The 15,521-nt window shown below is 47.4% G+C and overlaps 1 protein-coding gene across 2 annotated transcripts in view; it reads left to right on the top strand.

The window, feature by feature from the left end:
- The first annotated feature begins 2,641 nt into the window (after nt 1-2,641).
- The window catches only part of LOC135195091 (HMG domain-containing protein 4-like), a 119,313-nt gene continuing 106,433 nt past the window's right edge, over nt 2,642-15,521 (top strand). For both annotated transcript variants that reach the window (XM_064221470.1, XM_064221469.1), the window contains exon 1: nt 2,642-2,717. In XM_064221470.1, the coding sequence (XP_064077540.1) occupies nt 2,663-2,717 (55 nt within the window). In that variant the 5' untranslated portion in view covers nt 2,642-2,662. The remainder of the gene's footprint in view (nt 2,718-15,521) is intronic.

A 15,521-nucleotide genomic window follows, 5' to 3' on the forward strand; every position in this document is an offset into this window, starting at 1 on the left:
TCGCTCTCCAAGAGTTCCGGGATCGTCTGGTGGGACACTTAGTGGTGTTGACGAGCGACAACACCACGGTAGTGGCTTACATCAACAAACAGGGGGCCCTAGTGTCCCTTCCGCTGCACCATTTGACATTGCAGGTGCACGAGTGGGTCCGTGGCGCAGCTCAGTAAGAGCTGTCAGCCCGCTACATTCCAGGCAAGACGGAATGTACTAGCAACAAGCTTAGCCGTCAGGGATCAGGTGATAGACTGAGTGGTCTCTTCACCCAGACGTGGTGGAAAGGCTCTTCATCCTGTGGTGGCGTCCAGTCGTAGACCTGCTCGCCACCTGGGACAACAGAAAACTCCAGGTTTTCTACTCAGTTGTGCCGGACCCATGGGCAGCTGCAAAGGACGCTCTTCAACACCCATGGGACAACCAACCTCTTCGGTTTACGCCTTTACCCGTTCTGTCTGATTCGCAAGGTGATCAGCAGGGCGCTGATCACCTCGAATCTCCGGATGATCCTGGTGGCCCCCAAATGGCCTCAAGCTGTTTGGTACCTGGACCTGCTGGCTCTGCTCGCCGAAGCACCGAGGGTGATTCCCCCCTGGCACAACCTGTGCCAGCCACACGTAGAGCGGTACCACCGGTCGGTCGAGTCCCTGTGTCTTCTCACAGCTGGCTGTTATCCACCTTCTCTTGCGAGCGAGAGGCTTCTCTCGCAGAGCAGCAACAGAGATGGCTGGATACCTCAGACAGTCCTCTGCAGCTGTATACCAGGGAAGTGGGCCGTCTTCTGGTTGGTGTCGTGGACGGGGTCTCTCTCCTTGTAAAGCCACTGTTCAGCAGGTAGCGGATTTCCTCGTTTTTCTTTGCTGAGAGAAGCTCCTCTCCATCTGCAGTTAAAGGATACAGAGCCGGCCTGGCACTAGTCCTTAAACTGCGAGGTGTGGACATCTCTTCTTCCTTTGAGGTCTCCCTCCTGATGAAGAGCTTCAAGAGGTCTTGCCCACCCAGGGAACTCAGGCCCCCGGGTTGGGATGTGACTCTCGTCCTTAGGAGTTTGACTCGCAGACCCTTCGAGCCACTCCGAGAGTCGTCAGACAGGGATCTGACCCTCAAGACCCTCTTCTTGCTGGCCCTGGCATCGGCGAAGAGAGTAGGGGAACTTCATGGTCTTTCCCCCCTACAATGTCAAGCATTCCGAGGGAGGTGGGATCTGTGACGCTCGATTTCGTCCCGAGCTTCGTAGTGAAGACTCAGAATCCTTCAGTCCCTGACGACCGGTTCGAGTCTTTCACGATCCCCTCCTTGAAGGACTTTACTGATGATGATGCGGATGAGATGCTGCTTTGTCCTGTGAGGGTGCTACGGCGCTATCTGAAGAGAACTCGACACCTCAGGCCTCTTCGTTAGCACCGGGGTAACCAAGAAAGAAGTTTCCAAAAAAAACACTTTCTTTCTGGCTACGTGAGGTGATCAGGAGGGCGTACAACGCGGATGGTAGTGACGACACCCGTACCCTTCGTCCGAGAGCCCACGAAGTCAGAGATATTGGTCCAACCCTTGCGTTCCACAAGAACTTCTCCCTGGCGCAGGTTCCTGAAGGCAGGGGTTTGGGCCAACCAGACCACCTTTACTTCCTTCTACCTTTGGGATATTACCCACAGGTCCTTGGACACTTTTTCCTTGGGACCCATGGTGGCTGCTCAACAAGTTGTGTAGTCTACCCAGCACCCGAGCGGACAGAACAGCATCGCATCTTTGTGTGACAGCATGAAGGGGTGAGTGAAAAAGAGAGTGACTGACTTTTCTTCCTCCTTCGTTCTTCTTCCTCTATCTGTGGGCAGAGGGCTGCGGTCGTCAGTACGCTGAACAGGAGGCCGATGCAGGTAAGCATCACAACCGAGCTCCATCCTATCCGTTTTCATTAGGGATAGGAGTTTTTATCCCACCACTTCCCCAACCAAGGGGGGGAGGGGGGGGAGTGAAAGCCAACAGAGGACAAACCCATGACTTCATCTTGGGGTCTTGAAGTAGGAACTAGTTCTTGCATTTGTTGCTATTAATAAGAGGTACGCTTGCCTCCCTTCCCTTTTGTAATTTGGTCCAGAAGTCTGACCACTGATCCTGCGGTGCACACCCCGATCAGCTGGACAGAGGCTAGGATCCCTCCCTTTGCTCTTACGACCAGGGAGGGAACCAAGGTAGGACGAACACCAGTCTGTTCATGAGACTCAGATTCCACCCACCAATAAGTGAGTCTTCCTACTGTTAAATGACCGAGGGTTTGTATATGTACCGTAACAAATAACAATTTGTCGAAAATTGTATTTTTCTTAACTATACAAACCTGAGGTCCTTAACATATAGTCCCACCTCATGCCACCCCTCACTCTGCGTTTTCCTGGGCCTAAAGCAAAGTGACTCCTCTCCTCGCAGTCGAGCTGACTGCCAACTGCGGGACAAGCAGTTAACTACCGAACTCACTTGCTCGAAGCTTACGACCGGTTCAGCTGCCGCTAAGTACCATTCCTTTTGTTAAAGGACCTCAGGTTTGTACAGTTAGGAAAGATACAATTTTCAACAAATTGTTATGTTTGGTTAAGGAAGGATATTAAATATTTTAATGTTATTTCACATGAGAATTTACAGCTGGTTATTGTGTTCACAGGGGGGTGATATGTATGATGACTCAGATGGCTATATTGATGATGATTTATTGGAAATAAAAGATGGTAAGTAAACTTTCTCATTATGTGCAGTGGTCCCCCTGTATTTTCCGGGGATGCGTACCAGACCCCCTGCAAATAGTTAGAATCCACGAATAGTTGGAACCCCTATAAAAATGCTTTAAACCTATTTTGTTAGTTAAACCTCAAGAAAAACCCATAAAAAATTGTTATACCTTGTTTTTTTAATAGTTTTATCACAAAAAGTGCATTTTATGATGAAATTGCTCATAAAAACAGGAATTTGTAGATATTTCTCATGGAGGAAAACCTGCCACCAAATAAAAAGCGAATTTTCTGCGGGGAGGAGTTCCATAGAGAAATCCGCGAATCCGGAGGACGCGAATGGGAGGGTTCCCTTGTAGTAGCTTTTAAGGAATTTTTGTAAAGTGACTTTGTATACTGTGTCTGGAAATAGGACCCATTTGATTTTTGGTGTTACATGGAACCTTCATTTGTGTTTGTGTTGTTTGGTTGAGTAATATTTTCATACATTCAACTTACCTGGCAGATATATACATAGCTATCGACTCCGTCGTCCCCGACAGAAATTCAAATTTCGCGGCACTCGCTACAGGTAGGTCAGGTGATCTACCGCCCTGGCTCTGGGTGGCAGGACTAGGAACCATTCCCGTTTTCTAATCAGATTCTCTCTGTCGCCGGTGGTATCAACATTGTTGTTACTTCCTCCTGACTAGAATTCTTTCTTTTTTCACAACGCTTTTGATCATCTCTCGCTGATATTTGGTGACGTACTTGGATCGTTGTTTGGCATTCGCTATCATGGACTGTTTTTTGGACTTGGTTTTGGAATTCGTGAATATGTCTGACTCTAGTGTTAGTTTCAGAGTGTGTGTGAATGAGGGCTGTAAGGTGAGGATTCTGAAAGCTTCGGTAGATCCTCACACTACATGCAGTGGTTGTAGAATGGTGTTGAATGCTCGATTGAGAATACGTGTAACGAGTGTGAGAAACTGAGTGCGCAAGAGTGGAAGAATCTAACTTCTTACTTGAAGAAGTTAGAGAAAGATAGAGAGAGGAAGGCGGCTTACAAAACCCGCAGAATGTCTACATCTCGTGATTTACTGTCTAGTTCTGTAGCTTCTTCCTCTGATAATCATGCCCATTCTGTTTCAGCCCATTCACAAATTGCTAATCCCTCTAGTTCTGCTTCGGAAATAGCGGAACTCAGAGCTTCCCTTCAGAAAATGCAGGAAAAAATGGCAGCATTGGAAGGTAAGGAAAGTGAATGTGGTTTCGCTAGTGATATTAGTGTCCCCAGTGTAGTGGAGGGGGCGTCTGGTCGTCTCTGCGACGCTCCCAGGCCTAGACCTCTTCCAAGCTCCCTGGCCCGGAGGAGAAGGAAAGTCGAAAGCCGTACGGGGGTTGTGGAGAATCCCCAACGATCAGGCGTCCCTTCGGCAGAATCTATCATATCACAAACTGCCAAGGACCGCTATAGAAAAGCGTCCTTCGAGAGTGCTTTTCGTCTTCTAGTTCGCCCCTCTCCGAGAAGAGGATGGAAGGAGTCGAAACTTTCCCGTCCGCTGAAGAGGAGTATGAAAGAACATGAGCTCAATTCTAGTCCCGAGCGCTTCTCTGAAGAAGGAGCGCCTTCGGTAATAAGAAGGCTAGAAAACAATCAGACTCTGGGTCTGGAGGAGATCCTAGAGCGCCTTCCAGATCTCCCTCTCCTGATTCGAAAGATTCCTCAACCAGGAAAATTTTAATGAATATGCAGGAACAATTAGCCTCGTTGGTAGGAGTTCTTTATAAGGAGCCTACTCGTAAGAAGGATGATAGGCTTCCTATTAAAAGATCTAAATACCGATCCCTGTCACGCGCAACGAGCCTTCCAGGGGAGGTGTCGCACAGGCGACCATCTCCGGCGGGAACGGTGCGGTTAGACAGGAGAGAAGTAAGAAAGGAAGTTACTCCTGTCAGAGTTTGGCTCCAGCCAGGAGCCAGGCTCCGAGTAGGCGCAAAGAGCCAGAGTATTCAGTACAAACGTTCAAGATCTTCAACCAAGCGCCAAGAGTTAACTGAAGAAGAAGATCCTGTTAGGAGTAGAGCGCTTGTTAAACGAAAAGCGCCTACCATGATCAATACTCCTACTAAACACCATACGCATTCCAAGGATCAGGAGTATTTGGAGCGACATACTCCTGCCAGGCGCCAGGAGTCTTCGGACCTCGATACTCCTCCCAGGCGCCAGGATATTCCGAACTTTATACTCCTCCCAGGCGCCCGGATATTCTGAAACTTAATACTCCTCCAGGCGCCAGAAGTATTCCGAACTTTATACTCCTCCCAGGCGCCAGGAGTATTCTGAAACTTAATACTCCTCCCCAGCGCCGGAGTATTCGGAACAAGATGCGCCTACCAGAACGCCAGGAGTCATTCGAAGCGCCGTTGCGCCTGCCAAGCACCAGGAGTATTCCAAACACGTTACTCCTTCCAGGCGAGATACTCCTGCCGTACACCAGGCGCATTTCCTGCATGAAGAGCCTGACATCCGACAGGAGTCATCCAAGCGTCAATCTTTTAGCAAAGAGAAGAGTAACTCTTAGTCCCTCTTCAATTAGGAGTGCTTCTTCAGAAAGAAAGAGAGTAAGGGAAGAAACAGAAGAAAGAAGGGAGCCTTCCTTCCTTCCGAGCCTATGAACCCAGAAGATGCCTCGGAGGATGAAATGAAGGAAGGATTTTCTAATTACAAAGTTCTTTCGTCCCTTCTCTTGGAAGAATATGGAGACTCTTTAACGCCAGCCGCTCCTCCTTCTCCACGCTCTCTGTTTTCGAGCACGAAAACGCACAAGTCTTCCTCTTTCCTAAAATGAAGCCTGCTATATCTATTGAGTGGAGGGCGCTACAATCTCTTGACTCCTGTTCAAGAAGAAGAAGGAGTTAGGAAGGACAGTCTTTTGTATGCCTCCCGCTAAACTTACAGGGAGGAGAGGCATTTGGTACGAAACGGGAGAAAATATGGGATTGTCTCTGTCCGTTTCAGCTGAGTCAGACTTCTCGAGTTTAGTAGACATCGAGAAGACACGCCTTGAACTTCAGCAAAAAGTAACATGGGGTCTTTCGAAACGGACCACTCCTCAAAGGGCTTTTTCACACTTTAGAAGTTTTTAACTTCTTAGATTGGTCCCTTGGGGTTCTTGCCAAGAAGTCTCATGAAAAGGAACAACTGGACCAGAAACCCTAAATAGCATCCTCACATGCATTGATAAGGCTGTTCAGGATGGATCGGCTGAAGTATGCTCCCTCTTTGGTGCAGGAGTTTTAAAGAAGAGGGCGGTTCACAGTGCTTTCCTCACGAAGGCCGTCTCTCCTTCGCAAAGATCCGCCTTATTGTTTGCGCCTCTCTCAGAACATCTTTTTCCCTCGCAGTTGGTGAAGGATATTGCCCATTCACTGAACTGAAAAGGCCACCCAGGATCTCCTTAGACAAATCCTCAAGGAAAAATAGGCCTGTGGCCAGTGAGGAAAAAGAAAGTGGGCTTGTCCAGCTCAGCAGCAGCCCTTTCGAGGAGGCCTTCCAGCTAGATCTATCGCCAGAAGGAAGTCAACCGAGAAAAGGGGCAGGTCTTCCTTCCGTCCCTTTAAGAAGGGAAAGTGAGAAATCTATCCTCCAGACACCTGTAGGAGCCAGGTTACATTTCTTTGCGAAAGCCTGGAAAGACATAGGATCGAATCCTTGGACGATGTCAATCATCAAGTCAGGGTTATTACATCCCATTAAAGGACATTCACCTCCCTTGACAACATCACCGAGGGAACTGTCCGCCAGATACAAGGACCCTGTTCTGATGGATACTCTTCGTCAGATGGTGGAACAGATGTGGGACAAAAGAGCAATAGAGCTGGTGCTGGATTGCAGCTCCCCGGGGTTTTACAATCGCTTGTTTTCTTGTAGCAAAAGCCTCGGGGGGATGGAGACCGTACTGGATGTAAGTGCGCTGAACAAATTCGTAAACAACAGAAGTTCAGCATGGAAACGTCTGCTTCAGTCCTTGCAGCACTGCGTCAAGGAGATTGGATGGCGTCCCTAGAACGCCTTCCAGGACATATATTTCCATTTCCATCAGCCCGATCCACCATTCGTCGAGGAAGTACCTTCGATTTATGTTCGAGGGAAAGAATCTATCAGTTTCAGGGCCCTGTGTTTCGGCCTTTCCACGGCTCCTCAAGTCTTCACGGACGTGATGAAAAATGTATCAAGACATTTACATTTGAAAGGGATAAACGTCTCCCTGTACCTGGACGACTGGCTCATCAGAGCCAGGTCTCAAAAGCAGTGTTTGGAGGACCTGTCAACAACACTGGAATTGTACAAAATTTCATTGGGTATTGATCGTGAACCTCGAGAAGTCTCAGATGATCCCCAGCCAGAACGTGGTTATCTGGGGATTCAGATGGATTCATCGGGGTTTTCGAGTTTTTCCCTCTCAAGAGAGAATAAGGAAAGGCTGTGCCACAGTATCGAACTTCTTAGGGAAAGAGCGCACTTCAGCGAGGGAATGGCTGAGCCTTCTGGGACCCTTTCCTCGCTCGAACAGTTTCTTTCCCCTAGGAAGACTACATCTTCGTCCGCTTCAGTTCTTCCTGAGAAGAAGTTGGAGTTGGAAGACAGGGACAGCTCTCGGACACGTTTCCAATCTCGGAGGAAATAAAAATCATTTAAAGTGGTGGTTGATTCCCTTAAAAGAAAACAAAGGAATATCCCTGCAAGTACGGAACCCAAGCTGACATTGTTCTCAGACGAGTCGGAGTCGGGCTGGGGTGCAACATTGGGATCCAAAGAAGTGTCCAGGCACCTGGTCGGCAGAACAGTGTCATGGCACATAAATTGCAAGGAGCTTTTAGCAATTCACCTTGCGCTAAAGAGCTTCGAACACAATAGTCAGAGGCAAGGTCGTACAGATAAACTCAGACAATACGACCGCTCTGGCTTATGTCAAGAAACAAGGAGGGACTACTCTTTCGCTCTGTACGAGCTGGCAAGAGATCTGTTGATTTGGGCGAACCAAAGGAAGGTAGTTCTTCTAACGAGGCTTGTCCAAGGGGGAGAGGAATGTGAGAGCGGACAGACTGAGCAGGAGGTTCCAGGTCCTTCCCACAGAATGGACACTCCACTCAGAAGTCTGTCAGAGCCTTTGGTACCTTTGGGGGAAGCCTCAAATAGATCTTTTCGCCACATTCCTCTCCAAAAGGATAGACACATTTTGTGCCCTAGTGGAAGATCCCAGGGCTTATGCAACAGACGCCTTTCTCCTGGACTGGTCAGGGCTAGATGTTTACGCTTTTCCCCCGTTCAAGATACTGGAGGAAGTAGTCAGAAAATTCGTGGCATCCGAAGGAACCAAAATGACTCTGATTGCTCCGTATTGGCCATCTCAGATTTGGTTCACAGAGGTGATGGAGTGGACAGTGGACTTCCCCAGATCTCTTCCAAACAGAATAGATCTGCTCAAACAACCCCACTTCGAGAGGTACCATCAAAACCTTCCCGAAATCTTGCTCTGACTGCCTTTCGACTATCGAAAGACTTGTCAGAGCGAGGGGGTTTTCTCGCCAGGCAAGCAAGCGCAATTGCTAGAGCCCGCAGATCATCTACTAGGCGAGTGTACCAATCGAAGTGGGAAGTTTTCAGAAGCTGGTGCAGGTCGAAGAAGCTGTCCTCTTCCAGTACCTCTGTGACCGAAATTGCGGATTTCCTTCTGTTTCTTAGAGAAAAGTCGCATCTCTCTGTACCGACTATTAAGGGGTACAGGAGTATGCTTTCAGCAGTCTTTAGAAACAAGGGATTAGATCTAACGAATGATAAGGATTTGCACGACCTCATTCGTTCCTTCGAAACATCAAAGTCACTTGAACCTAAGGTTCCAAGCTGGAACTTAGATGTGGTTCTTAAATTTCTATCCTCCGAAGAATTCGAACCACCACACACTGCTTCATTTCGTAATATCACTAGAAAAGTGTTTGTTTTCTGATGTCTCTTGCAACGGCAAAAAGAGTCAGTGAGTTGCACGCCCTTGAACACAGTCGCTTCAAAGGAGACTCTGCAATTTGTTCATTCCAGTCTCTCTTTCTTGCCAAAAATGAAAACCCGCCTTCGAATCCCTGGCCCAGGAGCTTCGAGGTAAAAGGACTTTCTAGTTTGGTGGGCAGAGAGGCAGAAAGATCCCTTTGCCCAGTTAGAGCTCTTAAATTCTATCTGGACAGGAAGAACGCAGTTTTGTTGGGGGGGTTCGCAAAAAGGTCTTTGGTGCTCAGTAAAAGACCCCAAGAGAGCAATGTCCAAGAACGCCTTAGCCTTCTTTGTTAGAAAGTGTTATACGGAAGCTCATAAGAATTGTCCAGATGATTCTTTTAATCTTTTAAGAGTGAGAGCCCACGAAGTTAGGGCAATCGCAACCTCTGTGGCGTTCCAAAGAAATATGTCACTTAAAAACATTCTGGATGCAACTTATTGGAGATGCAACTCTGTGTTTGCATCTCATTATTTAAAAGATGTGCGAGTTACGTATGAGAATGTTTTTCTCTAGGTCCGTTTGTGTCAGCACAGACGGTTCTGGGTAAGGGAGCTAGCACTGATCCTTAATAATATATGTAACCCTCTTGTTGGATGTGTTCTTGAGTTTTCCTGTGCATGGAAGTGTCAGGTGTCGCACAGGCGACCTTCACTTCTCTTCCGAGTGTACAGCTGACTTTTAGAGGGGTACAAAATTTTTTTTTTTTTTGTATTATTGTATGTGTGGTTATTGAGTTTGTGGTTGTTTGCTAGAGTTTGGGGATAGCTCTTGGCAATCTTAGAACTAACACGGGTGTTAGGTTCGGGTGATCGGAATCGGTTGTGTGCTCCTTAAATAAAGGCGTGTTGTCATATAAGCGGATGTGCTCCCATTGACAAATGCCAGTTAGGTTCTGTCGAGTAGTGGATGATACCCCATCGACAGATCCACAAGAACTCTTGGCCACAGATCACTATCTCGCTAAGGCTCTTGAGGTGAAGCAGACTCCTAGACAGCAGTCACGAAGTCTTCCACCTGATAAGGTAGGAACCAAGGTCTATAAATACCTACACATATGTTGTTTACCTGGCTAGTCAGTAGTTAGCTGTCTCTTGCCCTCCACCAAAGGGTGTCAATCAGCTATGTATATATCTGACAGGTAAGTTGAATGTATGAAAATGATATTGTTATGATACAATAAAGTTTCATACATACTTACCTGGCAGATATATATAATTGAAGACCCACCCAGCCTCCCCGCAGGAGACAGGTGGAAGAGAGAATCTGATTAGAAAACGGGAATGGTTCCTAGTCCTGCCACCCAGAGCAGGGCGGTAGATCACCTGACCTACCTGTAGCGAGTTGCCGCGAATTTGAATTTCTGTCGGGGACGACGGAGTCGATAGCTATGTATATATCTGCCAGGTAAGTATGTATGAAACTTTATTGTATCATAACAATATCATTTTAATCAATGAATTTCGTAAAGAATGTTCGTTTCTATACTAATACAAACCCTTTTAGTTTACATAGAATTTAACTTCAAGCTGGAAATGATGATTCAAACATGATGACAAGGTGTTGTGGTGGCCATGTATATTAGCCAGTATGTGTAAATTAACTTGTTAATAAAACAAGAAAAAAAAGTAATTGTTGATGTTTTGGATTTTATGTCATTGTTCTCACTTTTGTTAGGATTAATGGAGTTTGTTTCTCAATGCAGCTCTGATGTCTTGAGGATCTGTTTAATGAAGACTAGTAACAATAAGTGTAGTAATACCTTATAAAGAGATTCGTAGAAAGTTGTGGCCAATATTTATGAACGACTGCAGTGCCGTATTTTAGACTGTTAATGAAACTTATTGTGCAGTCTAGCAATTATAAGGCCTTCAAATAAGATTTACTATTGTAGACAAGGCTTGTTAGTGAAAGGGAAGAGTATGTAGGGGGGATTTTTGCCATGAAAAACGTGAGTGCACCAAACTTTTCTGGAAATGGACAAGATTACCCTGTCCAGTGTGTAAAGCTCTAGAGATTGTTTGATGAACATTGAATTAAATGTATTACATAGTGTTTTAATAGTTTAGGCTTGATTGTATAATTTTTGCAATCTGTAACATAAGCTTTACAGTCTGCTAATGCCGTATACTTATGTTCATAGTAATATTTTGTTATGCCCTATTCATATTACTAAAGGGGTTATCAAAAGACTGTTGTAAGAATTTATTTTTCAATTATCGTTAGGCATGTGAAAATATAATGATTATCATAAACTAAATGACAGGGAAATGATTAATTGTGAGGCAGGTTTTAGCGAAGTATTTTGTGCATTCAGAGATAGCTTGTGCTGACTGTAAATTTGATAGGTAAAACTAGCACTAAATAGATCTTTAGGTTGAAGTAGTGATTGATTTTATCCCCAAGACTGTTAAAATGAACCACTGCTGTTACTCTACATCTCTCAGTATTGTAAACTGGCCTAAGAAAACAAAATTTTTGGCACCCCAATATGGGGCCAGTGTATGTATGTAGGGAAGGGAGAGTAGTGGAGTTCAGCAGTTTTGAGAGGGAGAATAGTAGTGAGGTAATGGGGAAAGGTTGTTGGAAAAGTATATGGTGAAGGATGTAAGTACAGTAATGTAGTCAAATAGGAAAATTTTTGGTGTAAGGTCAAATGAAGTGATTAAAAGGGAATTACTGAGATTGCAGGGGGAACTAAAGGAGATAAGGGAGTCGTTGCAAAAGTCAGTACTAGCAGAAAATGACCAGTTAAGACTTGAGGATGAGACACTGAAGAGGATAATAAAGGAAATAAAGGAATCAGATAGGGAGTAGGTGAAGGAAGCAGAGAGGAAGATGGTAGAGAAGTCAAAGGTGATGGAAAGGATGTTTAATGCGAGATTAGGATATGGAATTAGTAAGAGTGAGGAAATATGAACGGTGACAGGAATAGGAGATAGGATCAACCCCAGACCAGGAGGACAAGGTTATAAAAAATATTGAGGGAAAGGATAAGAGTGCAAAAGATAGGAAAGAAGGTAGAAGAAAAGGACAGAGATAGCATATAAGTTGAATGAGAGTAGGGACTTACTATGTACCCTGTAGAGTGAGGGTGGCTGTGCGTCAGGAGTTAGTGTGGGAATGGATAGAGTGATAGGAATTTAAAGTAATAAGGGAGTTAAAAAGGTTCACAGGAGCATATTACTCCGGGAAGTACCCAAGTTAGGAAACTATTAAATATCAAGGGAGAAGGATAGAAATGACTATTTTGGAAATTATGAAAGTTACTGCTTGGAGAAATATTAACCCTTAAACGCCTATTGGATGTATTTTACGTCGAGATAAATTGTCTGTCGGGTGCCAATTGGACGTATTTTACGTCAACATAGAAAAGTTTTTTTAAAAATCGCGGAAAAAATACTTATAGGCGTACCAAGCGAAAACTTTTGAATCACGCGCCTTGGGGGATACTGGGAGCTCACGGATCAAGGCGTTGTTTTGTTTACAATCGTTACGCAGGCGCACAAGCATGAATTTCTTTCTTATCGCACTAAAAAGTTATCAGTGACACATCTCAGAAATTATTTCATCACTTTGACATAATTTTTGCACCATTTTTAATTAGCCATTACATGGAGTATTATATATGAAAATGTGCGCAATTTCATGTAGAATACAACAAAAAAAAAAATACTCATGATTGTAACTTTTATCAGTTTTGAAATATTTTTCATATAAATCGATGTGCCAAAATTTCAACCTTTGGTCAACTTTGACTACTGAAATGGTCGAAAAATGCAATTGTAAGCTAAAACTCTTATTTGTTCCGATACGTAATACAACCCTCGGTCCTTTAACAATAGGAAGGTAACTAGCGGCAGCTGGGACGGTCGTAAGCTTCGAACAAGGGAGAACGGTAGTTTCCTGCTTTTCCGGTCGTGCGCGCGCCCGCGCGCCCGAGAGGTGAAACTCACTTTTGCTTTCGGCCGCGGGTGTGAAGGACGTGTTCGTCATCGCTCTCTGCCCGTTTCATCGTCGTATGCTTTGTTTATATTGTGTTTTCTACTAATGGTTTTTGTTTTGATCTTGAAAATGAAACTGTAAGTACACTGTTTTCATTTTCATTACTTAATTTATGAATCAACATGGAGCTATCGCCGTAGAGGCGGCGATTTCCGCTCTTTTCATGAAATTGACTTGAATTATGTCTCTGGTGCCGAAGGGCGGGCGCACTCGCGCCGAGTCATGTATTTTGGCGAAAGTGTGTAAATTTGAAAGATGTGAAGTACTCTTTTTTCATTTTTATATTTTTGCCCTGTGCGTTTCGTTGACCGAGAGCTTGATTGCGCTCGGCACGAGCCTCTTATTTTGTATGAATAGAATGCAATGAAAGTGGATTCGCAATGTTGTTTTCTTTTCATTTTCATTTATTAATTGCATCAAATTTAATTTTGGATCAATTTCCGCTCTCACCCGGGAATTAATCCTTACGATTTATTGCTGTGAAAGTGAAAATCGCAAGTGCAGTATTGTTCATTTTCATATATATTTATGATAGCATCATATTATTATGGATCAAGTTTCCGCTCTACCCGGGAATTGATCTCCCTTTCCCCCTTTAAGTTCTATGAAGTGAATCGCAAGTGCAGTATTCTGTTTCATTTTCATATTACTTTTCACTGCTGTGCGGGGGTAGGGGAAGCGAAGGTCTGCCAGGAAGTCGTCGGAAAGCTCTCCGCGACTCCCTTGGTATCCGATTCTTCGGTCTTCTTTCCTGTCCCCCCCGCTCAGCTTCCTCGTATTTTGTTATTTGGGGTCTTCCTCCCGTTCGGGGTGGGGCATGTCTCCCCCCCGTGCGTGAGGGAACCCCTCTTACTAATCTGTCTGTGCTACCGCAGGTGCTACATCCGTGGGAGACGACCTTGGACAGTATGGGCCACTGCGGCTGCAGGCGTGCCTAGCATCCACGATCTGCTGCAGCGTCTAGCGAGGTCTGGGGAGGTGACCTTGGAGCGGTATCCACTACAACCTTCACGGCCGCTTATGCTGCTTCCCCCCGCTGGTCTACACTCCCCATGCTGTGTCGGTGACGCCGTCTGCCGCTTCTAGGGCCGGTTCGCCGCCGTACCGAGGAGGGGGGGGTATGCCGCCGCCGCCTGTGTTTTCTTCGTGTTGCCTGCCCCAGACTTCCGCTGTTCCAGCAGCTCGCCCCTGGACCGGCCGCCAGTACCAGGTCCCGCTGGCTGCCGATGATTCTACGAGGCGATGGCTGGGACTGCCGTACCTGTCGCTGATGTGGTTCCCGCTACTGGCTGTCCCTTCTGTGTTTACCACTGCCGCTGTTCCTGCTGCCTCCTGAGGCTGGTTGCTGTTTCCTGTCGCTCCTGGTTCCTGCGCCTGTCCATGCTGGTCCTGCCCATGGTGTGTCTTTCCCCAGTCCCAGGTCCTTCCGGACAGGTGCAGTCGGGCCGTGTTGCGTTCGGCAATAGGCCCGACTCCGGCCTGGATGGAGGACCTGACGACTGTCCTGCGTGAGCTGACGAAGAAGAGGAAGGTGTCATCTTCGTCTGCTGCTGCCTCTTCCCCTTCGCTTCTAAGGCCCATAAGCCGAAGAAGAAGAAGGCTGCTCCCCCCCCTAAGAAGTCTCCTTCGGGACTTCTAAGGCCATAAGCCGAAGAAAAGAAGAAGGCTGCCTCCCCCCCCTAAGAAGTCTCCTTGCGGGAACTTCTAAGGGCCCGTCCCACCTCGGTGGGACGGGGGGGGGTCCTTCTGCTGGTCCTCCTGCTCCTTCGGGAGCAGGGCCCGTCTCCCCTTCCGTAAAGGAAGAGATAGACGGGGACCAGAGGAGTATCGGTTAGCTCTGGTACTTCCTCGCCTGGTGCTAGCGGCGATGCCGCTACGCCAGGTTCCGGCTCGGTATCTTCGTTCGTGGGAAGAATCCCGAGTGGGTAACGCTCTTCCCATCGGGAGACCGTGCAGCCAAAGTTTTCGGCGCCAGAGTTCGCTCGGCGCCAAGACCACGGCACGGAGCAGAAGGCTGGCGAGAACCGCTCAGGTGACTCTCGCAGGCCCAGCGGCCGCTCTCGCAGCGACCAGCTGGTAACCGGGGGTTTTCCCCCTCCCCAAGAAGACTCCTTCGGGAACTTCGAAGGGCTCGTCACACTCCGGTGTGACTGGGGGGGGGTTCTTCTGCTGGTCCTCCTGTTCCTTCGGGAACGGGGCCTGTCTCCCCTTCTGAGAAGAAGAAGAAGACGGGGACCAAGGGTGTGCTGGCTACCGCTGGTACACCCTCGCCTGGTCTTGGCAGCTCTGCTGCTAAGCCAGGTACCTACCGGCTCGGTTTCTCGTCCGCGAGAATTTCCGAGTGTACGGTCTCCTTCGGGTGACCGTGCAGCCAAAGTTAAGACACCTGAGTTTTCGCTCAGCGTTCATGACCGAGGCACGGAGCAGAAGACTAACGAGAGCCGCTCAGGTGACTCTCGCCAGGCCAGCGGCCGCTCTCGTAGCGACCAGCCGGTACCACTCCCGGGTTGGACGTGACGGTCTCTGACCGGCCACAGGTTGAGGTCTGGGAAGAGGTCCCCCAGGTCCCCTCGACCGACGGTACCAGCCTCGGCTGGTACCAGCGGTTTGACGTGCCGCGAGGACGCTCACCGGTCTCACCGCGAAAGCGAGCTCGCAGGTCACCTGACCGCCGCTCCCACAGGGACCGGGCGGATACGGTGACCAGCAGCACTCGTCTGACGCACGGGACCGGGGTCGACGTGCTCAGTCAGGCCGCTCGCCACAGGTG

Source organism: Macrobrachium nipponense, chromosome 15, assembly GCF_015104395.2.
Source record: "Macrobrachium nipponense isolate FS-2020 chromosome 15, ASM1510439v2, whole genome shotgun sequence".
Taxonomy (NCBI): domain Eukaryota; kingdom Metazoa; phylum Arthropoda; class Malacostraca; order Decapoda; family Palaemonidae; genus Macrobrachium; species Macrobrachium nipponense.